The 25,702-nt window shown below is 53.8% G+C and overlaps 1 protein-coding gene across 1 annotated transcript in view; it reads left to right on the top strand.

The window, feature by feature from the left end:
* The window catches only part of ADAMTS2 (ADAM metallopeptidase with thrombospondin type 1 motif 2), a 276,672-nt gene that overhangs the window by 148,362 nt on the left and 102,608 nt on the right, over nt 1–25,702 (top strand). Inside the window, exon 4 of the mRNA XM_081035772.1 lies at nt 23,150–23,352. Within this exon, the coding sequence (XP_080891898.1) occupies nt 23,150–23,352 (203 nt within the window). The remainder of the gene's footprint in view (nt 1–23,149; nt 23,353–25,702) is intronic.

The following is a 25,702-nucleotide window of genomic DNA, read 5'->3' as shown; positions in this document are numbered from 1 at the left end:
ACTCCCTCCCTCCTTCATCCAAGTCTTTGCTCACATGTCCCCTTTCAGTGAGATCTACTCTTACCACTGGAATATTTTGCAACCTGCCACCGCCCAGCTCATCGTGGCCTTGGGCCTTCTAACCCCCACTCACTTGCTTTCTCTCTATAGCACTCATCATCTTCCACATGCTCTGAAGTGACCGAGCTATTGTCTGGCCCTCTGCTAGAATGGCAGCTCCCTAGGCAGGGAGGTGCATTGGCTGGCTGGTGTGTCTGGAGCAGTCTGGACGTGTGAGAGGCCGTCAGCCAGGAGCTGGGGGGTGGGGGGGGCAAATCCATGCATAGCACCAGGTGAAAGTCAGGATTCAGCTCCATGCAGAAGTGTCAGCGGTCCACCTACTGTGCGTTCCAGGGACCTGGCACCTGCCGTGGCTTCCTTCAGGCTCGGGGGCACTCCTGCCTTAGAGAGGACGGAACTGCTTCCATTTCTTCCTAGCCACTGAGCAACTTGGCTGTTTCTACAGCCCACAGCTTCACCGAGTTCTGTCTAATAACACGGCCTAGTGTGTTTGTTGTAGGATGCTCAAGGCTTTCTTTGGGGGCGCAGCTCCAAGTTCTGGTTAAGTAGCCACCCCTTAACATTGGCACTCTCATGACAGCGGCCACCTCTGTCAATACCTTGCAGGATGAGCTGCACTGAACTGTGTGTCTCAGTGAGTTCCGGGATCCAGGCAAAACGAGGGGCATACCTGCTCCAAGACACCTCCTTTCCTTGGCATTTTGCAGATCAAGCCAGTCACACAGGACAGAGAGAGGAACCCAGAAGCTCCTTATCAGGCTCCATCTTCTTCAATTCCATCAGCAGGAAATGCATCTAGATGCTCCAACATGGTGGCTTGTAGTCGTCAATCATGAGACCTCGGACAGCAGCTCCCACGCTGCCCTACCCTTGATAAGCAGCACTTCACTGACGTGACCGGGCACAGATGCAGGAAGACTTTCCTCAGAGTCACTGAAGGGATCTCAAAGGCAGCAAAACCTTTCTGCAAAGCTCTGTGTCAGAGGTCTTGATGGCCCATCTGTGGTCCCTGCTGACGACCTCATGCTTTATCTCCATTGTTGGGATCTTAGGACATCAGCCAAGACCTACAGGTTGGATTTCCTGATGGTTTCGGTGGTTATACCCCCTTTTTTTGTCCTTGTGGGGCTGGCCAGAGCCACCAGGATTGATGTCCATCTTCCCTGAGTACCTGGAGATAATGTTTGCCCTTCTTGTGCTCAGAGAGGGGTTCCTGGGTCTGGAGTCCAGGGCCTGGAGGGAGCACTGACCCTGAACCCACACAGAGAGGAGATGCCTGTCCTCTTCCCCGGGGTAGCCCTTCCCCCTACCGGAGTCTTACTAACAGTGAGCAGAGGGCTGGGCAGAACCTGTCACCTGACAGGTCTCACAGAGTGTGGCAATGTCAGGAAGCTAGGGCATGCGTGGTAGGGGCTGTGCAGCGTGCATTGTTTCAGGGCGGGAGGCACTGCTCAGTGCAGCAGAAAGAAGGGGGCAGCTGGGACCAGGACTAAGACCAGAGAACACAGTGTGACAGGAGGCAGGGCTGAGACCGAAAGAGGTCTGAGAAGGCGCTGAGCCAGTTGAGGGTGTGACCCGTGCCCTGGAGGGTGGGGAGAGCTGTTGGAGCAATCCTGGTCAGAGGGGACCCTTGGTACCCACTAGCTGCTCGGCATTGAGCTCATGTCGGGGAGCCACAATAGAGAGGACCAAATTGGTGAGTGTCAGCACTGGATACTGTCTTTTGTCTGGAAAGAGGCTCTTTCCTTCCCAGCCTCCTCTCTACTCCCCTTCTTCTCCCAAGGCAGGGCCTGGCCCAGGAGCCCTGTCACTGGTGCCATAGAGATGCCTGGGGCCAGGATGGTAACAAGGCCCTCTCCCCGTTGTCTAGAACTTTTCTGCATCGCCAACCGCTAGAACCTGACAGGGGCCAGGTGAGTTTCCTAAGACCCTCCAGCTGATTCTCTTTGGGATCCATCTGATCTCCACTCAGCCTGGGCCTGTCACAGTTGGCAGAACGTGGGCTCACATAGATAGATGGGCACTTGGTTGCATAGGTGTGAAGGACGTCGTCTGAGTGTTTTGCGGTGTCCTCCATCATAGGGTTGGCTCACTGTTTGGTTTTTCCTTCATCCTGTCATGATAAACCTTCACTGAGACCCTTCTCTCGGCCAGGCCTGGTGGCCAAGAGATGAATCCAACACATGCTTTTTCTTTGGGAGTTCATGTAGTTACAATTCTGTGTAATCCATGTTTTAATGGAAGAAAATACAGGGTGCTATGAGAGTCTAGAGTGACTTGCGCTGTTTGCAGGGGTGAGGAGCTGGGGCATAGAGCTGGGTTTTGAAGACTGAATAGGAGTCTTCCAGAAAGGGCCGGGCCGGGATTCTGGGACAGAGCAAGCAGTGTTTTCTAGTCCACCTCTATACGTGCATTTCAGGGACATAAGCATGTCTCCCAGGTAGAAAACGAGAGTGGGGGGTGACAAGCAGGGTGCTGGTGGGCTGCCAGGCCCATCCAGATGCCCTGACTCTTGAGGTTCATACCCTGGGTGGTCTGGGTTAACCCAAGGGACCCACCGAGGGCCTGACCTGTGAGAAGGCTGCTGCCAGCCAGTTGGAAGTAATGAGTTGTAATCTCACTGTGAACAGAGGAGAGGGAGCAGATTTCGAGGAAGGGAGTGGAATGTGTCAGGAGTGGATGACTCCTTGCATGTGGGAGGGCAATGAGTGGGTCAGCGATGCCTGCTGGGATTGGGGTAGGGAAAGGTGACAAGTCAGTCTGGGGCTTGTTGGCATGGAGGTGCTGATGGACACCCCAGGGACAGTTTCAGGCAGGTGGCAGCTGGATGGTAGTTCTGGAGCCCAGGAGCACAGTGCAGGGCTGCAGATGGGCAGGCATCTACCAGCCCTCACGGTCGTGGAGGTGAAGGCGGCAGGTGTGGAGCGGGGGGTAAGAGGAGGGTGAGCATGAAGCCCTGAGGACACCCAGCCCTCTGTCATGAGTCTGCTGGGCTGCTTCCTGGGGGCATCCAGCTTTCCCCGCTCTCTGAGCTTATCTGGAAGAGCTGTCAGATCCCACCTGGGGATTTCCCACTTGGTGATGTGACTCGGCACAGCTAGAATTCCCTGCAGAGTAGGGGTAAGCTCTGTGGTGCCTGGGCTGAGGGATGGTGATGTCTGGGCACCTGGTGGCGATGCCCTGTGGCAGGCCGGCTCTCTGCTGGTAGACAGCTTGAGTGGGGTCTGGCGGCCCTAAGCCAGGGCAGAATCCCTGGGGGACAGCAGGACACAGAGTTGGTGGGGAGGCAGAGGCCAGGCTGGGGATGGGCCTGGAAGCCAGGTCGCTGGGGGTCCTGGCAGCAGGCTGAGCTCCACAGCTGTGAGCAGATGTTGGTGACCCCAGAGCTTTTTTCTCTCCTGATCTGCCTTGCTCAAGACCCGTATTTGGTGAGGGCGGGGCTGATTGGCCAGAGGAGGGCAGTGTGAATGACCACCTCAAGACCTGCACACACTTGTCACAGCTGAGCCCAGGGAAACATTTTGGGGTCGACACCATGTGAGTGCCCAGGGTCAGGTGAGCACCTGGGGCACCAGTGATTCCTGGGAACAAAATTGGGGTACTGCTCCAGGAAAGGAGACAGTAGGTGCTGGATAGTCCCCCAAATCTTGGTGCCTGGTCCTCAGTACCTGCTCGGTTCCCAGGGATCTCTGTGTGTGCATGTGTGCATGTGTGTGTGTGTGCATTTGGGTGTGCACGTGGGTGTGTGTGTGTGTGGTGTGTGTGTGCACGTGGGTGACCGTGAACTCAGATGTGCAAGAGGCGCCTGGCTTCCTTTCATTTTGGGGGAGCCCTACTGCATGACAAAATGAAGGTGTATGAATCATGCTGCACCTTAAGCAAGAATGTGCAGTAAAGGAAGTCTTGTAGAAGACGTAGACAGTGCAGAGCAGCCATGCCAACCAAGTCGACGGGCTCCTAGGTGTGGGCTGCAGAGATGGGGCCCCAGGTCAGAGCTCTTCAGTCTCCCCGCTCCAAGTCTCACCTTCTCTGTGCGCCTGTCTGCATACCTCCCCAGGTACAATGTCACCAGTGTATTTTGGGGACTGGGTGTCCCTCTGGCCTCCGCAGGGGCAGGCCCTGGAATGCGTGCATGAATGACCACACGCTTGTCACAGTTAAGCCCAGGGACACATTTTGGGGTCAACACTCTGTAAGTGCCCAGGGTCAGGTGAGCACCCGTGATGCCTGGTGGCCCAGACAGTCATTCCACCTGCCCACCTGCCCAGCCCTTCTGCACATAGGGACCTCCCTTGCTAAACCACCTAATCCCATAATTTGTATTTTCTCTGACAGACCAGCCCATCAATCAGGACTCTCGGGGATTTGATTACAGTACTTTCTAAAAAGTCAAAAGCAAATTTCCATGAGAGGTTTATAGTTAAGTAATTATGGTGTTGTGTGCCAAGACGCAAGAAGGTGTGGGATGAAGCTATCGAGAGAAAAGTTCAGAAAATTACATTAGAAAGCAGGGGGGCTGCCTGCAGCCAATCCCTGCCAGGGGTGTCAGTGGAAGCAGAAGTGATTTTTCTTGGATGTGATTTCAGGAGCTGTCTGGGATGGGGGATTCCTGGAGGGCTGGGCCTTGGCAGATGTTCCCAAATCCCAGGTGGGAGGCAGGCCCCCTCAGCTTTTGCTGCAGCAGCTGGAGGCCCGAGAAAAGCTGGATGCCACAGACCGGAGGGGAAAGAAACAGGGCTCTAGCTAGTCCCATATTTTGAGCAATTCAAGCCATTAGGCTCCTGGCTGTCACCTCTTTTCCCTTGGTTCTCTGACGGAGCATTGAGGTCCCCACTCTCCCTGAGCCTCAGATGTTTTATGTGCTTAAACACTCACTCTGCTACCGTGTGTGCTGTCGCCTGGATGGTTAGGCATATTTTTCAGATGGGGAAACCAAGGCTCAGAGTGGGAGAGTGACTTGGCCATGTCTCACAGCAGGGAGGTGGCTTTGCAGGATCAGAACCCAGGGCAGGGAACACAGGGTCCCATGTACTGGCCGAGCTTATCTGGGGTTGGCACTCTCTTCTGCCATGTCCGTCTAAACTGAGTCTCAGCGCCTCACTGAGGAAGGGGCGAGGGTTCCTGGTTGGATGGTTGTAGATGCTGAACCAGGTGACGGGTGTGAGGGCAGCACCCTGGGTGCTCCGGGACATGCTGGCAATGGACCCGCAGGATAGTGGACGGCAGCTGGCTGTGGTGGGTTGGGATCCTGCTTGTGCCCAGGGCAGGGCCAGCAGACCCAGGCAGGTCTGGTAGCACTCCTGCTGTGGGCACATTTGCTGCTCCAAGACGCATCAGACAGATGGACATAAGGCAGCGGTCGCACAAGCCTGAGAGCCAGGTGGGTCCTACAGCAGGGACTCCCACCCCTCACCCAGCTGGCCCCAGGCTGTGGCAGGTGGACGGACCCACAGCCCGTCCTGCTGGAGGCCTTGGGCTGTGGCAAGGTGGTCCCCATTTGGACCCCACAGCTGTAGAGGACAGTACAGCTGGTTGGTGGGCAGGAGTTAGTAACAACCCTCCTGACTGTTCACCTGTTTGCAGTCCCTGTGACATCCTTGTCCTTGATTAGCAAAGACAAACCCCGTGACTTACATTACCCTCATCCACCCAGGACCCCAGACCACACTCTAGCTCAGCCCTCTCTCTGTGCCCCAGACCCCTATGACCTAAGTGCCTAGTGGACTTCTGTCTTTGGGGTCCCCATGGGAGCTTCAGGTCTAACTTACCCCAATATGCCCCACTGGCCTCCCCTCCTCCACGTGACCCTTCCCAACCCCCCCCCCCCACACACACACAGAGCAAGGGGCTTCCTGGATAGTGGGTTGCCCAGCTCAGCCCCCCACCCCCTGTGCCACGTCACAGCAGTGACGCTGCTCTTCAGCCCTCGGTGTGTGTGTCCACTTGCTGCATCCTGCCCACGCCCCGCCCTACTTCACCTCCTCAAGGAAGCTGGCGCTGCGGGAAGAACAAGCTGGGCCACACCTCTTGACCTGTCCTCAGGACTAGACCTGGCTCCTTCATTCAGCAGGACCTCCTCCCTGGCCTCCCTCTCCTCTCCTTCTGCCCTGCTCCTTGCTCTCGGCCCCCTTATTCACTGTACTGGGATGACACATGCCCCTCACCCACATGTTTTCATTTCAGTAATCTGACACAGGCATTTCTTTTATTAAGGGGAAAGTTGAGCATCTTTTCATATATATATACAAGTAGCTTGCTTTTCCTTTTCTGAAAACTGTCCACTCATACCAGTTGCCCATTTTCCTTTCAGATTGCTGGTTATTTCTTGTTGGTTTGGAGGGTGCTTTACATACTGAGGGCGTCTATCCTGTGTGTGAAGTGATGTTGGGTGAGCCCTTGGCTGCGTGTGGGGCTGAGCCAAGACCCCTGAGACAGAGGAGGAGCCTGGGCACAAGAAGTGTGTGTGGCTATGTGGATAACCAGTGGGCGTTCACTGGGTTCCCGTGTGTGGATCTCACAGAAAATTACACCCACCTGGAGCTGGCTTCAAGGAGAAAGGGACACGGTCAACAGGGGGTGTGAGCTGTGGCCAGGGAAGGTTAAGCCCTGAGGGCTGCAGGCTGCCAGGCAACTCGCTCTGGTCTGTGAGAACCTGACCATCCCACAGACCCCCCAGGTAGGTAGGAGGAGGGCGTCTGGGCAATGGGCAGGCAGGGCATGGCGCAAGGTGGCAAACTGACTCTGCTTTGCCTGGTTTCACTGGGAAGCACGGGGCTTACTTTACTGTAGAATTGTTTTCTGATATCTAAAGATCAGAGACCACATGCAAATCCAGACTTTGGGCTTCTTTACAAAGATAAGGCTTGCCACTTGGACCTGGACCCTCCGTGTCATAGCAGCCACCTTGGGCTCGCCAACCCTCCCCGGGCCCATAGTGGCCCCTCCTCCCCAGCCCACATGGCTTTCCTTTTCTTTTTCTTTTTCTTTTTTTTATGGGAGCAAACTATTTTTCAGTTAAGAGTGGAAAAAACAAAATATAATCCAAGAGGACCCCATGTTTCAAGGGAAAATGAGAGACCATATTTCTTCTTGAAAATGCAGACCGTTTCTCTCTGTTCAATAGTAAACAAGGTGTGTCTGGGTCAAAAAGAGGAGGGGGGACATCGTGAAACACACCCCGCCCACCTACCTGTCCACCCTGTAGGCACCGAATCCATGTGGGGGGAGTAATGGGAACCCCAAGGTCCAAGGAGGCCCCAGTGAGTATCGCTTTGGCATGACCCACGGCTTGGGCTGGTGGCGTGTTAGCAGGTGGTATCTGAAGATTGTCAGGGTGTTCTGGGAGCCGTGGCAACAGCTCTCCCAGGATCAGAGGGAAGGTCAGCAGAGGGAAGGCCAGCAGCAGCAGCACCCACCTCCCTGCCCTCGTGGCCGCCCCCATCCTCCGACCCTTCATGTGTTCCCACCTAGGAGATGGTACCTGTGGCTGCCCTCCCAGCCATAGTGAGCTCACAGGAACAGAGATAACAGCTGTTTACCATGCGTGCCAAAGGTGGTGTGGCCTGTTTATTGACTGATTTTTGCCAAGTGTCATGAGGGTGTCTGGGTACCTGGACAGGCTCAAAGGGGACCTTAGTCTTCTAGGAATTCACCATAGAGAGTGTGTGTGAGTGAGCATGTGTGTGGGTGAGCGTGTGAGTGTATAAGCATATGTGCTTGTGCATGCACATGTGAGTGTGTGAGTGTGTATCTGTGCGTGTGAGCAGCATGTGAATGAGAGTGTGTGCGTGTTGGGGAACAAATGAGAGCTGGGCAGTAGGTCTGTGTTGCTGACGTGGCCCTAGGCTGCTGTAACGGAGACTATGCTGCACGAGGCCTAGCAAACTGTAGGTACTAGGAAACTTGACAGATGAACTAATGAAAACGTAGGTTTTGGGGGCCGAGGAAGGACTCACTAACTTGGCCTGGTGGAGGAGCTGTGGGGGGAGGCGGGTGGTCAGGAACTGTCCCACACGGGAGGAAATTCTGACCGGACCTTGGAGGAGCAGGACTTGCCAGGCAGGCAGCAGTAGCCGGGTCGGGTGCCCCGTGGAGGGTGTTCTTGCCTCAGAGAACTTCAGGGGTGGAAAGAGCCAGCAGGCAAGATGGGCAGTAGACAAGGGCTGGCTCACGCAGGGCATTCCTGCCCCACTCGGCACTGCAGGAGTCCCTGAGGCATCTCTGAGTAATTCCTGGGGTGGCCGGGTACCCTGTTTGTCCACAACACACAGCCGTGATGGTGGCCCCCGCACCCTTGCCAGGCCAGGCAGAAGCACCATGGTCCAGGAGCCTGACGAGGGTACACCTGCTGCTAAACCAGGAAAGGAAACCCTGAACCTTTTAAAGTAGAGCATGATGACGTTTGAAGTCTCTGTTCACCCAGCTGCCTGGCCTCCTCTGGAGCCCTTTCAGTGTCCAGGGCAATCAGGGAACTTGGTGAGCTGGCTTTGCACCATCCTCTGCAAGAAGGGTGGCCCTTAGTGGCTACAGGACCCGGGCTTGGAGTGCATCTTCCCCCATCTCATCCCCCGCCCACCCCACCAGCTTATTAGGAAAGGCCCATGTGAAGTGGTCTCATGGATTACATTTATAGAGTTCAGCATTTGCTCTGATTTCTCATTTCCTCCCTTCTCAAAATGGGGCCGATTAAATTAAACCCTGTCAACACCGTGATCAGAAGGGAGGCTTGGTACTGTGTCCCCACGGATAGTGGGTGGGCCTTGGTGGCCACCCTTGGAAGCATGGCAGCTATAGGTCTCCTGGGAGTAGGGGGTCCCCTGCCCTCCTCCTCGGTGACTGCAGGCTGTGGTCTTTCTAAGGCGGGAAACATCATGAGAGCGGGATGTGTGGAGTCCACCAGGGCTAATCCCTGGCCCCCTAGACCTCAGGTTTTTAAATCTACTGAGCTCACACAGGAAGACAAATCGGGGAAACCCCGTCCTCCTATTTGTAAGGTGGCTGTGGCCTCTCAGTACTGCCCCCCTCATCTGCACCTTGGGATTTACCCCTGGGAGAGGTGGGTTTGAGAGGAGATGCTCACCATCAGGCTCCTGTGCCTGACAGAGAAAGACAGAAAGGAAGAGGGACAGCGACATGTCCCTGACACTCGCCAGGGTCCCAGCCTGGCAGGTAGTGGGAAGAGGACACAGGAAGGGGATGAGAGTCACCGCATGCAGAGCTCTTCTCTGGGCTGACCCAAGGTGCCCACCCCTCCAGGTGTGCCCCCCACCCCAGAGGCAGTGGGGCATGGGTGTCCCCAACCATCAGTCAAAAGGCCCCGGCCCCCAGGCATTGGAGGGAGGGCCAGGGGTAGTCCTGGTCACTCGCTTCCGCTCCTTGATCCAGGATGGACAGGAGGAGCCACAGGCCATGGGCCATCTCCCCTGTCAGAGATCCGCGCCCTCAAATTTGCCCAGTGTGGGACCTTTGGGACCTTCCTGTCCCATCTTCCCATAAAGTTTAAAGTGAAAGGGACACAGGCATGTGCAACCCCAGAGTGTGCACTTGTTAGCAGAGGCCACATGAAGGGCACCCCCCCCCAGGAGCTGTGCGGGGCACCCGCGCGCACGGTGGCCCTGAAAATGGACCCTTGTGTCCCCCTGCTATGGGGCAGCACACGCTCTATTCAGAGCACCCACAAGTCCCAGTTCATAGCGGAACACCAGCAAAGAAGGCTGGCCAGGCCCTCTGGGGTGCCAAACAGCGGCGGCTACCTAATGCTGCCACAGAAACGCTCCCGCTCCTCTCCCTGTCCTTGTCTAACAGCTGGCTCCTAGGGGCCCCATTGGAGGCTCAGGCACAGTGGGCAGCCAGGTTTTGGAAGCAGACCCCTTACTGCTGCTCCTGGCTGCTCTGAGGCCATGGGTAGAGGTGACCCTCCTGGGCTGGTCCCACCATCTGCATAACAATGAGCCCATTCCTGCCCCCTGGGGCTGCTAAGAATGCAGAAGGGGGGTGTGTGAAGCCCCTTGCCCAATGTTGCCAGTGTCATGTTCATCGTGCTGCTGAGAGGTTGTCTAGAATTCTCCCTCCTGGAAAGGTGCCTTGGTGGTGCAGTGTGGCCCATCCCGCAGTGTCACCGAGTCCAGCGTCAGCTAGGAGGAGCCAGATGCCCTGGCCCCAGCTCCTCTGTGCGTCCAGGCTCTGGGTGGGGTTGGGAAGGGTTCAGGAGGTGCTGGGGACAGGGGACAGGCCACACCTGAGCTGGGGGCGGGGTCATATGCAGCTGCTGAGCATGCGTGCGTCCCCACATGGGACTCCCCATATGCAAGGCCTCGAGCAAGGCCGGGCAGCACCCCACACCTCTGCATTGGTTGGCACCAGGTCCCTCCCAAAGCACAGGACCCACAGCCTGCAGTGTCCTCGCCCACTGAGCACGACACAACCCCCAACATCCAAAAAGATGAAGGGTTCAATACGGGAAACTGAGGCTGGCAGTTGCAGAGAAATACATTGGAACTTGGATTCGGAAGAGATGGTTCCGGATGGAGCCTGAGCTAGGGCAACATAGAGGGCACGGGGTGGGGGGCAGCTTCAGAGAACCTTATGGTGAGGGGAAAACTTCCTTTGTGGGTGGGGCAAAGCAGGCCCTGCTCCTGCTGTGTGCCAGGTGCCGAGGTGGGCAGTGCAGCTGTCGGCATTGGTTTGGGCAGAGGAAACGTTCAGTCCTTTACTTAGACTGGGAGGTACCTGAGGGCCTTCTGGGGATCACTGCCCAGGACGCTGCTGGATGTCCAAGTGTGGGACTCCAGCGCATGTCCAGGGCTGTTGTCGGAGATCCCAGCCTGACATGCTTGTACAAGCTATGCGTGGGCTTCAGCCGCCAGCACCCACTTGCTAGCTCCCCATTCCCCCACCTTCAAAACCAAACCTTAGGGAATCCTGCCTTCTGTTAGGACCGTTGGGTGTCTATGTTTTGTTCTGAAGTTCACGGTAAATATTTTCATAGTGGCCCTGAGAAGGTAACTTGGGGCCAGCACCCCTTCCCTCTGCTGACCAGCCACAGAGAGGGACTTTGGTGGCTTGGAGGCCGAGTCTGGTCCCAGTGACCTGTCCGCATAGGCTTGGCCAGGAAGGACTCACTGGGTACTCTGCTCTGCCCTCCCCAGAGCCTGGGGCTCCTGAAGGAAGGCTTGTGCGTTCCTCGGGGAGGGTGGACTTCAGAAGCCAGCAGGAGGGTGGCTTGAGGGTGGGGGAGAGCCTAGGCCGTGTGGCTGCTGTAGGAGAGCAGAGCCGTGGGGTAGGGCACGTGGGAGCCTCTGTGTGAGGGCTGTGGATGCTGGGCTCTGAGCCCTGCTGCACGGAGCCTGGGAGGGGCTCTGAGAGCTCCTGCTCTTTCAGCATGGCCTGGCCGTCTCGGGCCCAACCTCAGTGGCCTCAACACTTCTGCTGTGCTGGGCCACAGTGACATCAGGCAGGTCCCCTCACTTCCTAAGGACATGTGTCGGGGGGGGGCAACCAGAGACTTAAATACCTCAGCCACATACCTTAAAGCACAGTGGACTTTTTCTCTCCTCCGTCCACACTGCGGTCCCTCCAAAGATAGGAGGTAGAAGCGCAGGGCAGGACAGAGCAGCACCAACTGACGAAGATAGTCTCAGGCTACCAAACAAGTGGTGGTGTACGGCTCAAGCCAGTGCGTGTGTGTGTGCGCGTGAGTGTATGTGCGTGTGTGAGTGTATGTGCGTGTGAGTGTGTGCCTGTGCGTGTGAGTGTGTGTGCATGTGCGTGTGTGAGAGAGTGTATGTGCGTGTGCGTGCGTGTGAGTGTGTGCCTGTGCGTGTGAGTGTGTGTGCATGTGAGTGTGTGTGTGAGTGTATGTGCGTGTGACTGTGTGCCTGTGCGTGTGAGTGTGTATGCATGTGCGTGTGTGCGTGTGAGTGTGTGTGCGTGAGTGTATGTGCGTGTGAGTGTGTGCCTGTGTGTGTGAGTGTGTGTGCATGTGAGTGTGTGAGAGAGTGTATGTGCGTGTGCGTGCGTGTGAGTGTGTGCCTGTGCGGGTGAGTGTGTGTGCATGTGAGTGTGTGTGTGAGTGTATGTGCGTGTGCGTGTGAGTGTGTGTGTGAGTGTATGTGCGTGTGAGTGTGTGCCTGTGCGTGTGAGTGTGTATGCATGTGCGTGTGTGCATGTGAGTGTGTGAGTATATGTGCATGTGCGTGTGTGCCTGTGCGTGTGAGTGTGTGTGCATGTGAGTGTGTGCAAGAGTGTATGTGCGTGTGCGTGCGTGTGAGTGTGTGCCTGTGCGTGTGAGTGTGTATGCATGTGCGTGTGTGCATGTGAGTGTGTGTGTGAGTGTATGTGCGTGTGAGTGTGTCCCTGTGCGTGTGTGTGTATGCATGTGCGTGTATGCATGTGAGTGTGTGTGAGTGTGTGTGCGTGTGAGTGCATGTGTGTGCCTGTCGTGTGTGTGCGTGTGCACATGAGTGTATTGCGTGTGCGTGTGTGCCTGTGCGTGTGAGTGTGTGCCTGTGCGTGTGAGTGTGTATGCATGTGCGTGTGTGCATGTGACTGTGTGTGTGAGTGTATGTGCGTGTGAGTGTGTGCTGTGCATGTGTGTGCATGTGCGCATGAATGTTTTGAGCCTGTGCGTGTGTGCGTGTGCGTGTGTGTGAGCGTATGCGCGTGTGCGTGTGTGCCTGTGCGTGTGTTCCTGTGTGTGTGCGTGTGTGTGTGAGTGTATGTGCATGTGCATGTGTGCCTGTGCGTGTGTGTATGCATGTGCGTGTGTGCATGTGACTGTGAGTGTATGTGCGTGTGAGTGTGTGCCTGTGCGTGTGTGTGCATGAGTGTTTGTGCGTGTGCATGTGTGCATGTGAGTGTGTGCCTGTGCGTGCGTGTAATCATATTAGGACTTGTGATTACAAGGGACAGAAATTCAAATGAATTGACTACAAGGGCTGGAAAGTCCAGGGTGTATGAGCTTCGGCCACAGCTGGACTTTGGACCCAGACAGTGTTACCTGTTGTCTTCGCCTCTCAGCTCTGCTTCTCACAGGTGGAGGCGACGCAGCAGGCCCTGCCTCACATTTCCCAGCGTAGCAACCCCAGCAGAGAGAAGGGAGTGTGTCTTCCAGGATACTCCAACAAATGTTTGGCATTGGGGTACAGGGTGGGCCAGGTGGGCACTCCTGGACCAGGGTGGGGGTTCAGTGGGGTCTGCTCCCCTGAGCCATGTGGACTAGGAGTGGGGAGGGGGTTCACCAAAGGAAAATCAAGGAGCAGCACCCAGAGGAAGGGCAGGTCACCACGTGGCATCGCTCCAGGTGGCTGCATTCACCTCCCACAGGGCAGGTGGGTGCTGGGCAGGCCAGGGTGCTTCAAGTCTACCATGAAGGGGCATCAGTCCTTCAGCTCTAGGAGGGCACACACTGGAGCTGGTTGCTTTCTCTTCTCCAGAGCCCAGTCCCCTCCCTGAAGTGCTGGGAAAGTAAACAGGCCTGGGGCTGGAGATCATTTCAGCTTCCCAGCTCTTGTCTGTGAGATTTGGTGCAGCTGTTACAGATGTGGCCTGGAGGGACAACCGAGGGCTGGCCCTGGGGCCCCTCCACACTCTGCTCACCTCCACACTGGATGATCTGCAGTGCAAAATTAATTCTGAGTCTGTAATAAAGTTATAAAGGGCTGGGATAAAATAATCCTAATGAGCTTCTTTTAATAAAGCGCACCAGAGAGGCTCTGTGCTGACAGCTCCCTCGGGGCTGAGCCTGTCTGCTGCTTCCCAGGGCCTCTGAGAGCCCGCCCATTTCCAAACAGGGCGTCTGCCGTGGCCTGATTGTGCTGCTACATAAACATGTCTTATCTTCATGATCATCTTTAGGGGAATTTGCAGTCTCAGAGGGATTGTCTCGTGGTCATTGACAAATAAAGGGCTGACTCCTCCAGACGACCTCCCTTGGCCTGGGGTTGGGGGTAGCATGCTCCTCGAGGCTGCTGGCACCCAGGACTCTGGTCCCCTGGGCTGGCCTTGTGCCGTGCAGAAGCCTGCAGGAGATGTAGGAGAGCTGCGTGGGCAGGTGCTCTGGTCTGGTCTTCCGCTAACATCATGGCCTTGGTCTAGTTTGCCAAGCCTCACTCTTGCCTTCTGCACAGTGTTCTGCAGTGTGCTTGTAGGGATTTAAGCTTCTGGGACTGGGTACTGGGGACAGGCAGTCATGTATTGCCATCCACATGCCTGATGGTTGGGGCAGCCGCAGAGGCCAGGGCCATGGGGAATGGCCCACGGGCAAGGGGCAGTCGGGAGTCGTGGGGGGCCCAGAAGTGTGCTGGCCTTGGAGTCAAGGCCTGCCCATCACCGAGATCATCAAAAAGCATTTAGCTGAATTTTCTTCTGGCACTTCTATGACTCCATTTTCATCATCCCACGCTACCAATGCACCTGGAATTTATTTTTGCTTATGGCATGAGGGCAGGATTTGATCGTTTTCTTCTCCATCGAACCAGTTGTCCCCATACCATTACAAAGAAAAGCCACTTAATTTCCACCACCTCCTCTCTCTCCTCCCATTTCCCTTGCAAGGAGCAACCATTCTGAGGTCATCAAAGGGCATCCTTTTGTTAGGGTATATTTTTGTAAAATCAGTGTTGTTTCTTGAGTGTGTGTTTTTCTGAGTGTGGGTTTGTAATTGACATAAATAGTGTGACACTCTCACTCTTTTAGAGAGATATTTTAGAATATCTCATTCTTTTTCTAACTTTTTGTACTTTGCACTATTTCTAAGATCTATATGTCTACATGGACGTCACACTTCTGACTTCTTCGTAGCACTATGTGGCACACTGCCCCCCCAAATCTAGCCTGTCCTCTCACTCGCTGATGATGCCCAGGTTGCCTCCAAATACCTCCAACTTACCCCTGCCACGCTACCATGACCAACTCTCAGTTGGACATGCTCCTGTGTGAGCATGTCAGACTGCACATCCAGCTCAGGGGAAAATGGCCCACGGTGCAAGGGTCTGTCCAAGGATGGGGCTAGGATATCCTGTAGATATCCTGTGTCTTTAGGACACAGATTCAAGTGTGAACTTATGGCCATCAGGTGCTCTTGCACAGAACTGACTAAGTAGTGCCAGATGGCCAGGATGTCCACACCTGCTCCACTGACGTTATTTACCAAATCATCCAGTTTTGAATTGCTACCTGTCATTTACCAGTTTTATTATTTTATCAGCTATTTAAAATTTATATATAAATTAATATCAAAGGTGATTAGTATTAAAATGGAGTGCAAGGGCACTCCAGCCAGGCAAAGACAGGGCAGCACTGCCCCCGCTGGGTGGAGGCCCCAGGAGGAGGTAAGCGGGACAGTCTCAGGGCTGGGGGTCTGACTTCTGCTTCTCTGGGAGGTGACGAGACCCCTTCTAGGGAAGTCGTGAGCTCACCTCCAGCTCTCAGGGAAAACTGAGAGCTTCCATGAGTGACATGCATGTATGTCCTCAGCAGAGCATGAGGGGAGAGACCTTCGTCAGCATGTGGTTACAAGCCAAGTACTAATGAGAATCTGAGCCAAGTTCTGGGCGTTCTGTCCTTGGGTTAGGAACATGGCCCAATGAAAGTGGGGTCTTTGTGGTGACAATCTGTCTCTGGGGTGACACTGCTGCAGTAGGGCATGGATCTGTTGCCGTCCATTCTGGTACAGGGCTGTCATCGGGGATCACTTTCACCATCTGCCAAGGGATCCCATGTAATCTCTCGTGTTGGGTTTCCTGCTTCCTGTCTGTTCTTCGCCTTTCTTGGTTGCTTCTTTTGTTTTGAAGGAGCACATCCTTCAGTAGCTTCTTCAAAAAGGATTCTCAACAGGTAAAACTCCTGAGAACTTACATGTCTGGAAATGTCTTTATTCTACTTTTATACTTAATTGAGACTTTGTCTGAGTATACAATTTCAGTTGAGAAATAATTTTCCTTCAGAATTTTGAAGGCTTTGTTGTTTTCCTGCTTCTAATGCTGCTTTCGGTAAGTCTAAAGCGTTCTGATTCCAATCCTTTGTGACCCCTTCAGTGATTGCCTCCTTCAGCTCCCTCTTATTCTCTATGAAAGACTGTAGAATCTTCTGTGTTCTGAAATGTCATGGTGATGGGCCACGGTGTGGGTCTATTTTCATCTCGTGTGCTGGGTACTAGCTGGGTCCTTTCAGTTGCGGGAAATTTTGAAAAAATTATTTCATTACTTTTTTCTTTTCTCTTTTCTCTCTGTCTTTATGGAGCTTCTGTTAAATGGATGAAACACCTTGGGTCTGGTCCTCTAATTTTCTTATCTTTTTTCTGGATTGTTCAAGTCTTTGTCTTATTTTACTTTCTGGGAGATTTCTCAGCTACGCATTCCCAGTCCTTACACTGAGTTTATTTCTCCTGAAACTTTTTTAATTTCAAAGAAGTCTTTTGAGTTCTCATCCTAATAGATTTCCCCACCTTCCTGTGCACTCTCTGTTTCCTCCATTTTTCTCTTTTTGGTTATTTTGCTTTATCTTGCTCTCCATCTGCCATGCCTGGGGCTCACTCTGAGAACCGGTAAGCCTTGGAGGGTGGGTTGCTCATGTGTAAGGTTGGGCTACAGAGGAAATGATTGGGCGCTTGGTGCATGTAAGTGGGGGAAACCATGGACACTGATGCTACCTTTTGGTTTTTGGTTGGTCAGAGTCTCTAGACAAGACTCCTCCCGGTCTCCTTGCCTGGGGGGTAAAGGCCTGACTGCCAGCATTCTGGGGGTGATTGGTGGAAGCAGGCTGGTGTCTCAGCATTCCTTCAGTCCTTTTGTCTGTAGCATTGTCCGTCTGCTCTCAACTACACCTGGTGCTTGCAGCCCGGAGACCTTCTTTTCCACCTTTCGAGAGAGAATGAGTTTCCAGAACAACGCCAGTCAGATAACGGGGCCCAGGGTGTGTGTGTGGGATGATTACTTATGTCCACCGGCCCCTTCAGTGCCCCCTGCACAGGTGGTTCATTTGGACGGTTCTGCAATGCAGCCTTGGAGAGTCTGGGCTCTTGTCACGGGCAGCTTGGGATTCAGCTTTCTCAGACATACCAAGTCTGTCTGCACATAGCCCTCTGCTTTCCAGCCTCCAACAGTTCTGTTAGTTTTCCTCTCCTGCTCTTCCTGTCCTTGTAGGCTTGTGATTAAAAAATAGATAAATAAATAAAAAATCCCTTTACTAAAGTTGCAATGAGATGCCTGGAAGGAGTAAAATTGTATGTATGTGTTCAATCCACCGTGTTTACCCAAACCCCTCACACACTTTGACTTTGTCCAGGGCCTTGGTATTCCGTTCCATTGCTCTGTCTTTCATGGCATTAGTGCCACTATGTTCTAACTGATGTTGTTTTGTAATATGTTCTGTTGGGTCGAAAGGTACGTAGCCCCCTCATTATTATTCTTTTTCAATATACTTCTGGCTATTGTCTTATATGTAATCTTCCAGTTGAATTTTGGAATTATTTTGTGAGGTTTCAACAATTCTTTGATGAAGATTGTGTTAAATTTATAAACTACTTTGGAGGAGAATTAATTCTCAATCCAGGAGAGTGCTACTGTGTCTCCATTTGCATTTTTGGAGACTTTCAGCCTGTGCTCTGTCACTGCTCTTTGTGTGCTCTTATACATTCATTATTTTCATTTATTCCTAGGTATTTTGTGGGGTTTATTGCTGTAGTTGATAAGTTCCTTTTCCCATTCTATTTCCTAGCTGGTCATCACTATGTACAAGAAAGATATTGTACCCAGGCTACATGATGTGTGTAAGATGAAAACTGTCTACTCCTTGTAGGTTTGGTAAAACTTCTATAAAAACTCCGTTTCTTTGACTACTTTTCCAATTTCTTTTAAGGTTTATTCAGGTTTTCTACTTGAGCCAACAATTAGAATGTATATTCTCTTTTTAGCCTAGGCTTATAAGAACTGTGTTTTTAATTTCTGCTGCTGAGGGCTCGAGGGCCTTCCTTCTGCTTGTTTTCTTTGATTTTGTCTCTGTGATAGTGACTGAGGACACAGCTTTAGACTTTTCTCTTTTGTCCTAATGTCAAGTTTGGAACTTGTTCCATGTGCGCTTGGACAGAGCACCTGTTCTGGTTGTTGGGCTTAAACATGAAGTCGTTTGAGTAATTGAAATCCTCTGCAGTCCCGCCTAATGTTTTGTCTAATTCATATGTTGTTTTCTAGAATCAATATTTTAAAATGTACATAGGACTCTGGCTTTGTCTGTTTTTCCTTGTATCAGGTTGAAGCTCTGTTAGGTGCATAAAATTTCATATCTTTTATATCTTCTCAATGAATTGTTTATCAATTTGTTCCTTTAATGCCTTGGATTATATTTTATCTCATAAATATTATCACGTCTGGTTTCCTTTTGTTGGCAATTACATGGTACCTCTCTCATCACCCCGTTTTGTGTGAACGCCTCCTGGCTCAGTTTGTTTCAGTTACGCCTGTGCAGGTAATTTACAGCTGGATTTCTGCCAGCTCCTGCTCCTCTGCCAGGCACTTCACTTTAGTTCCTGCTGCCCCCACCCAGACTGCCTCTGGGCCCTGCTGACCCTGCCTCTGCTTCCAGCCTAGCTGCCAGCAGAACCCCTGACTCCCCCCTGCTGGGCACTGCGCTTCCTCCCATTGTGTCCCTGCCTGCTTCCTATCCTTCATAGCCCTGCAATTACCTATGGGGCACTGGGGAAACTGAGGCATACAAGACCCTATGGCCCTGTAAGCCCTGGGGCCACCATCCAACAGAGGGAAAGACAGTTAATGCTCAAGCGAAGTCACAAATGAGATTAGAAGTGCCAACTGTGATGTGTCCCATGAAGGAAGAAGACGGGATGCTGTCAGGGAGACAGTGGGGAGGGAAAACTGATTTTAATTTAGGATGAAATAGGCAAGTTCCCTGAGGAAGTGACTTTTTAGCTGGCACCTGAAGGATGAGAGGGAGCAGGTCCAGTGAGAGATGAGGGGAGATGGTTCCATGGACTGGGGACAACAGTCCACCCGCCACTGGTCAAGGCCCCTTGCACCCCTTCCCCAAAAGTTTGCCACTGGCTCTGTGGGGGGGGCTCGTGGGGACCAAACTTGTCCCGGAGTTCAGTGCAGGAGGCAGTGGGGCTTCACGCCAAGGGCTGTGGGCCCCCTTCCCTTTGGGCCTTTTGGGGACCTCCTGCTCGGCCTGGGGGGCTGTTACAGTTGGGCCAGAACAGCAGCAGAAGGGGCACCCCAGGTGAAGAGGCCAGTGCAGCAAGGGCCTAGGCATGCGATGTGCGCAGGGACGCCAAACACCAGGCGCCCTCGAACCTGCCACACCAGGCTCCCGGGGCGTTGGCAGGCGCAGACCCTCGGGCTTTCTCTTTTCCGGCCTAAACGTGCTTGTTCTTACCAATGCAGGTTTCCCGCACGTCCCCGGGTGCCGGTGTAGGGGACCGTGTCAGCGGTGCCGGATCCCAGGGCCTGGGCCTGGGCCTGGCTCCTCTGTGTGTGGCTTGTCCTGCTCACGTCATCTTTCTGCTGCTGGGTGCCTTGATGCTAAAATGGGACAGTAATGACGACAACGAGGAGCCTCCTCCTCACTGTGGGATCGGGTGGCTGCTGGGGGTGGCAGAGCTTTGTCACTGTGCGGGGCTGTGCACACGCCCTGCCCACCACAGCTGCGGGGTTGGGGTCGGGTTCAGGCCTGTGCTCCAGTGGCTAAGGATGCGCTTGGCCGCTGCGACCCGCTCATCCCTCTGGATGCAGTCTGCTCTCTTCCTGGTGCTGAGGACTCTAAGGAGCCTGTCTGGTTTCTAGAGAATAAAACTGGGGACAACTCTTGGAAGCTTCCTGCTGTGTCATGCTTTGCCTGAGTACCAGGAACTTGAATGGAGGATACTTGGCCACAGGGTCCACCCTCCCCCTCTCTAGGGACCAGCCGCTTAGGGAGTGACTTCTGCTCATGGTGGAGGCTATGCACAGAGGGTAACAGAGATGGGCAGCCCTGATAGCTTGTTATCTTTGCCTGGGCCAATATCAAAGGCTGGAGCAAAGGGCTGGGTGAACGCCATGCCACCGTACTTGGAGCTCCCTGGGGATAGGGGAGAGTGGCAAAGAGCCCTCCCTGGGCTCCGAGGGACCGAGAGGTGCAGAAGCTGTTAGCCCAGGTAGGTGTCCCAGTGCAGGTGACGGTCCTGATAGCCGGCCTTGGCATCGGGGGTCCCTTGGCCGCTGATCCAGGACCAGGCAGGAGCCTGCCACTCGCCCAAGTTCCCTGCAGCAGGACTTGGTTTGAAGGACAGGCCTGCTAGGACCAAGGTATGATTGGGGTCTCTGCGTGGTCTAGGCTTCAGGATCAAGCCCTGAGGGACATCCAAGATTGAAAAAGGTGGAGCGTCAGCTTGGCTACTGGGTCCCATCAACACTCAATGTGGCCCCAGGCCTGACAGACCCACTCACCTTGGGGCTGTCCCTGTGTCTTGCCAGGCCTGAGCAGAGCCGGGGCTTCCAGGGGCTGGATGACAGGGTGGGCTGTCACCTCCAGGAGCCTGTCTTCTTTTCCTCATCTGAACTTTAACCTTAGCTTTGGGGCAACTCTACAGGGGCTGGGGTATTCTAGAACATGATGTCCAAGGCACCCCCCAAGTAATCATGATTAGAATAATTATAACAATAATTATGCTTGAAGTGAAATTGACATTTTTAATGCATCTTTAGAAAACATTGTTTGTAATGGACCTGTAACATGCAATTTAATTAAAAACCATGCTTTCAAGATACGGCCTGGCCAGCTCTGGCCCAATGACAGCCCCCTTGCCCTGCCACAGGGAATATCAGGAAGGGTCACTGACCTGTGACTCCCCCCAAAGAGTCAGGGGGCACTCTGATGCCTTCAGGGGCCAGGAGAGCAGTGAGGGCAACAAGCCAAGTAGCCTGGGGATATGGTCCTCTGTGTCCTGTCGGTAGGTGTGACCATCACTCCACAGCCCAGTGTCACCCACCCCCACCTGCCTACATTGTGACTCCATCTCCTAATTCCTCAGAGAAGCTGGCTAGTCTAGGTTTTGTTTAATGAGAAATCTCCCAATTTTAAAATACTATCAATGAAGTAAGTTATTTTTATATACCACATGGCCCTAACAAGCGTCTCCCCTAACAAGCGCCTCTGTGGGCTGATTTTGCCCAGGAACCGCCCGTTAGTGACCCCTGGCAGAGGGTAACGTCCAGCCTCTTCCCTAGGGAAGAGTTTCTTATGGAAATAATTTTTCTGCTTCCCAAGGTGGTTCTGAAGGTGAGCTGTCCCTGCTTGTTGAAAATGCCAAGAAATAAATGTGTAAAAATAGAGTAGCAATTCCTCAAACTCCCTGTTAGGCTTAAGTAGCTGGTCTCTCTTCTGGGGCTGACAAGGAGGGCCCTGAATCATCTCCAGGCATCTCAGCTGGGGGAATTGGCCGCACAGCTGCCTCCCGGGGCAGCCCTAGGCAGCGCCTGCTATGTGCGTGTGTGTCAGGGGTGCACAGGGGCCTGCAGGGTGGGGTGGGGTGGGGCACAAGGACCCCAGGCGATACCGAACGCTAGCAGCTGCTGAGCCCTGGCCCGACTCACTCCTCTTCTCTGTGAAGGCCCCCCTCTGCTTCTCCTGTACCTCCTGCACCCCACTTTTCCTGCGTGCTCTCTGTGCTGTGGCCCAGTGCAAACTTGGGCTCCTGGCTGAGAAGCATGCTGGGGGGTCCGCCAGTCCTCCTGAATAAAATGGGGCCAGTGATGCACATCAGTGAGGCCCGTTGTCAGCACTGGGTGGAAAGGCATCTGTGCGGGGCGTCGTGATGGGGCCAGACTCTGCAGCTCCCGGCCCTGCCTGTCCGCCAGCAGCCGTGCTGCTTTCAGTAACCCTGTTCTGCCCCAGGGCCTGCCGTGTGACACTGCACCGCACAGGGAGTTCCTGTCCCTGTCTGGAAGAGGCAGAGACAAGAGTCTTTGCGGCCAAGTGAGAATTGCTTTGGAAGACTCTTAGGGAGGTGGTGTGCGGGGGCACTGACAGCTGGGCTGGGTTGTCAGTCCCACCTTCAGCTGCAGAGGCTGCAGGGCCTGGACACCGCCCCTTGGGTTGGTGATGTGACAATGACCTGAGGTCTAAGGTCCTTCCGAGGGCAGGAGTCTCTGATAACCCCTCCCTTCACACAGAGGGACTGCCAACGAGAAGCAGGACCCTGAGGTCAGGCACCCATCCAGGGCGGGACCCAGGCCCAGTTGGAAAGGAAAAGGGAACCAAGGCAGTAGCTACAGCTTTTCAGATGGTGAGACAACATCCTGGGGCCCTGGGCTTGGAGTCAAGCAAGCCTGCGGTCCCCACGCCGCCACCAGGCTAGGTGCTGAGCCTGTGGGCCTGGAGGCGAGCCCCCGCCCAGGCAGACTATGGAGGAGCTGCCACTAGAAGGGCTTGACCTGGTCCCTGCATAATTCAGCCAAGCAACCGCCACATCTCCTCATCTCAGGACCAGGGCCAGGTACAGTTCACCTGGAAGGGCAACCCCAGGAGGTCTTGTGAAGTGGGGGTGGGTGAACCTGGCCCAGAGACGAGGGACCTTGCTTCCGTGGAAGAAGGAAATTCCGAAAGGGAGCTGCCCAAGGAGACGCGGTGGGACACACATAACCTGGGCTGGGCCTCAATTTCCCCAGTTATAACAGGGGTGGCCACACTTGGGAGACCAGCCCTTTGGCACCTGGGCAGCCCTTTTCTAGTGTCCAAGTGTGTGAAGGGGTGAAAAGAGCTGGCTCTGCCCACACCCGCTCCTGGCTGGGCAGCCCAGCTTCCAGCCTCTCTGTTCGTCACTGGGTGCCAGAGCTGGGGCCGCGTGGTCAGCTGTTGGCCTGTGTGCTAACGGGTCTGAGCCGCCTCGGCACATCAGTAGTGCCCTCTCCGAAACTCAGTTTGTTCTTCTGTAAAATGGAATAAGGGTGTCCTTGTTTTGAGAGTGCTGTGAGTTTTCAGCAGGATGGCCAGGCTGGGGCAGGGCGGGTGCGGAGTGGCACCGCTGTGGGGTTTTGTCCCGCTCTGCCATGTCCCTGGTGAGCCCAGCTGCTGCAGTACGCTGTGTCCTCTGTCTTTCCAGGGGCCTCCCTGGGCAGCCTGGACAGCCTCAGCCGCAACCTGGGCACCCTGGAGGAACGTGTCAACAGCTCGAGGCCCAGGGCGCGCAGGCACGCAGCTGACGACGACTACAACATCGAGGTGCTGCTGGGTGTGGACGACTCCGTGGTCCAGTTCCACGGCCAGGAGCACGTGCAGAAGTACCTGCTCACACTCATGAACATTGTAAGTGGGGCAGGCAGGGGGGGGTGCAGGTGGGCCAGGCACCTGTGCTGTCTGCGGTCTCCTGCGGGGCCTGGGGTGCGTGATGTGGTCACAGGGAAGCTCTCCGGGTCCACAGGTGACACAGGTGACCTTCCCATAGACCACTCTGAACCTCAGTTTTCGCATCAGCAAATGGTTGGGGGCGGGGGGCATTCTGTCTTGGCAAGGCTGTTTCCACACGGAGGCAAAGTTTTCACAAACTCCAGTCATCTGTGCACCAGTTGTCTTGATTTTTGCCACACCCACAGGGTACCTGGACTACATTTTCTCATAAATCAACCGACTTTTTTAAGACTTAAAATTATTTACAAAGGAAACCTCACTTGACGTAAAGATAACCTAAAAGTAAAACGTAAAGTGATGTTATTCAACCCCAGCTAGATAGTCCTGCCTTCTGCAGACTCTGAACCATAACCACTCTGTGAAAAGGGGAAATCAGTGTGTGTTAGAGGGATAGGCAGATACCCACCTGAGGCTTCCCCTGAGGTAGTCAAAGGAATTGGAGATTAAAGAGGGGACCCTTTGAGCCTGGGCTATTGATGGGGTGTCTGTGTGCCACTGAAGGCTTCTGGGGCACAATGGGGCACCTGCTCCTTGTCTACCCAATGCAGAGAGATGAACGGGTTGCCCTCACATTCCAGGCTGGCACGCCTGCAGGAGGAACAAGGATGCTGATCGAGTGGCTGGTAGAGGGCGCAGTCCCTCCTCTGCCATGTGTGGTGTGGGGTCACCGTGGGGATGTGAAGCATCTAACCTCCAAAGTGCAGGCTCTGGGGGCAGCATTAAGCTCAGCCGAGCCCAGCTGGGAGAGTTGGTTAGGGAGGGCAGATCTGTGAAAAGAAACAGGGCTGGAGGTGGGCAGGGGACCCCACAGATGGGGAGTTGGAAAGCAGCAGGACTGTGTGTCCCAGTTTCATGAGCCTTGGTTTTCTCATCTTTAAAATGGGTCGATAATTTCCATCTCAGGGGTTGTCATGAGGATTAAATGAGATAATGGATGTCAACGTGTCTTTCAGTTTCTAAATTAAATGTGGTTTTGCTATCGTGATGGAGACGATATTCGATTTAGTGACAGCACATCTGGAATCATCCTTGAGAAGTACCCCAAGCACTCTGAAGTTAGAGTATCCCTGGTGAATTCTTCCTGAGGCTGGTGGAGCAAATCCGCTTCTTCCCTGGTGTGCAGAGACCCTCTGTCACACACCTCGTACCCATGAGTAGGAGGAAGTCTAGAACTTTCTCTTGGTTTTGTTGATTAACTTCAGTTTATTCATTTTACACCCTCATGATCCAACTGTACCTCAATTTTGGATAATGGGATGGCTTGATTAGTTTCTTGAAAAGCATGAGAAATATAAATATTCTTAAATTGGAACAATTTATAACAAAGAAAGGATTTTAGGAGATAAACTGTGGTGCTCAGAAAGAAGAGTTGGGCCTTGCCTTCTTCCCTGCGGCATCCAGCAAGTGTTTGTTGCATGTATGCTTGTCCCAGGCACAGTGCTTGGTCCTATAGGGGCAAGCGCCTGGGGCAGTCCTGGGCTCAGGGAGACACAGTGGGGAGTCTATGCCCCTGCTCTGAGCTCTGCCTCCCACCTTGAGTGCAGTATCGTGGAAGGATGTGGGGTGGGCCTTGGAGCGTGCATTGCCCTGACAACTAATACCCTCTAAGGCTCTGTGTCTTCCATTCAGGGCAGCGCACACCATGGGGAGAGTGCCGGGGACTGAGCTAAGACATGTGGAGCCCTTTGGTGGTCCTGGGGAGGAGGCGGATGGAGGAAGTGTGAATTTGTGAGAAAGGGGGAGCTTCCTGAGCAACTCTGTCTCGTGGAGCTTTCTGCCTTGCAGGAGACGCTCTAAGGCTTCCCCGTGCATTCAACGGCCGCCAGCCTCCCTGGCCCTTGAGCACTTAAAATGTGGCTGGTGTGATGGAAGAACTAAATTTTTAATTTATGTTTTCCAATAGAATTTTAAAATTTTAATTTAAAAATGTACAGGTTAGTGGTATTAAGTACATGTATATTGGTGTGCAACCATCACCACCATCCATCTCCAGAATTCTTTTCATCTTGCAAAACTGAAACTGTCCTCATTAAACACTAACTCCCCATTCCCCTCTGCCATCCCCTGGGAACCTCCATTCTACTTTCTGTCTCTATGATTGACAGCTCCAAGAACCTCACATAAGTGGAGTCACACAGTCTCTGTCCTTTTGTGACTGGCTTATTTCACTTAGCATAATGTCCTCAAGACTCATGTGTGTTGTACATGTGTCTGAATCTCCTTCCTTTTAAGGCTGAATGATGTCCCA

The sequence above is a fragment of the Rhinolophus hipposideros genome (genome assembly GCF_964194185.1).
Source record: "Rhinolophus hipposideros genome assembly, chromosome: 23".
Taxonomy (NCBI): Eukaryota; Metazoa; Chordata; class Mammalia; order Chiroptera; family Rhinolophidae; genus Rhinolophus; species Rhinolophus hipposideros.
The sequence above is the reverse complement of the archived record's forward strand: the minus strand, read 5'-3'. Positions and strand labels throughout refer to the sequence as shown.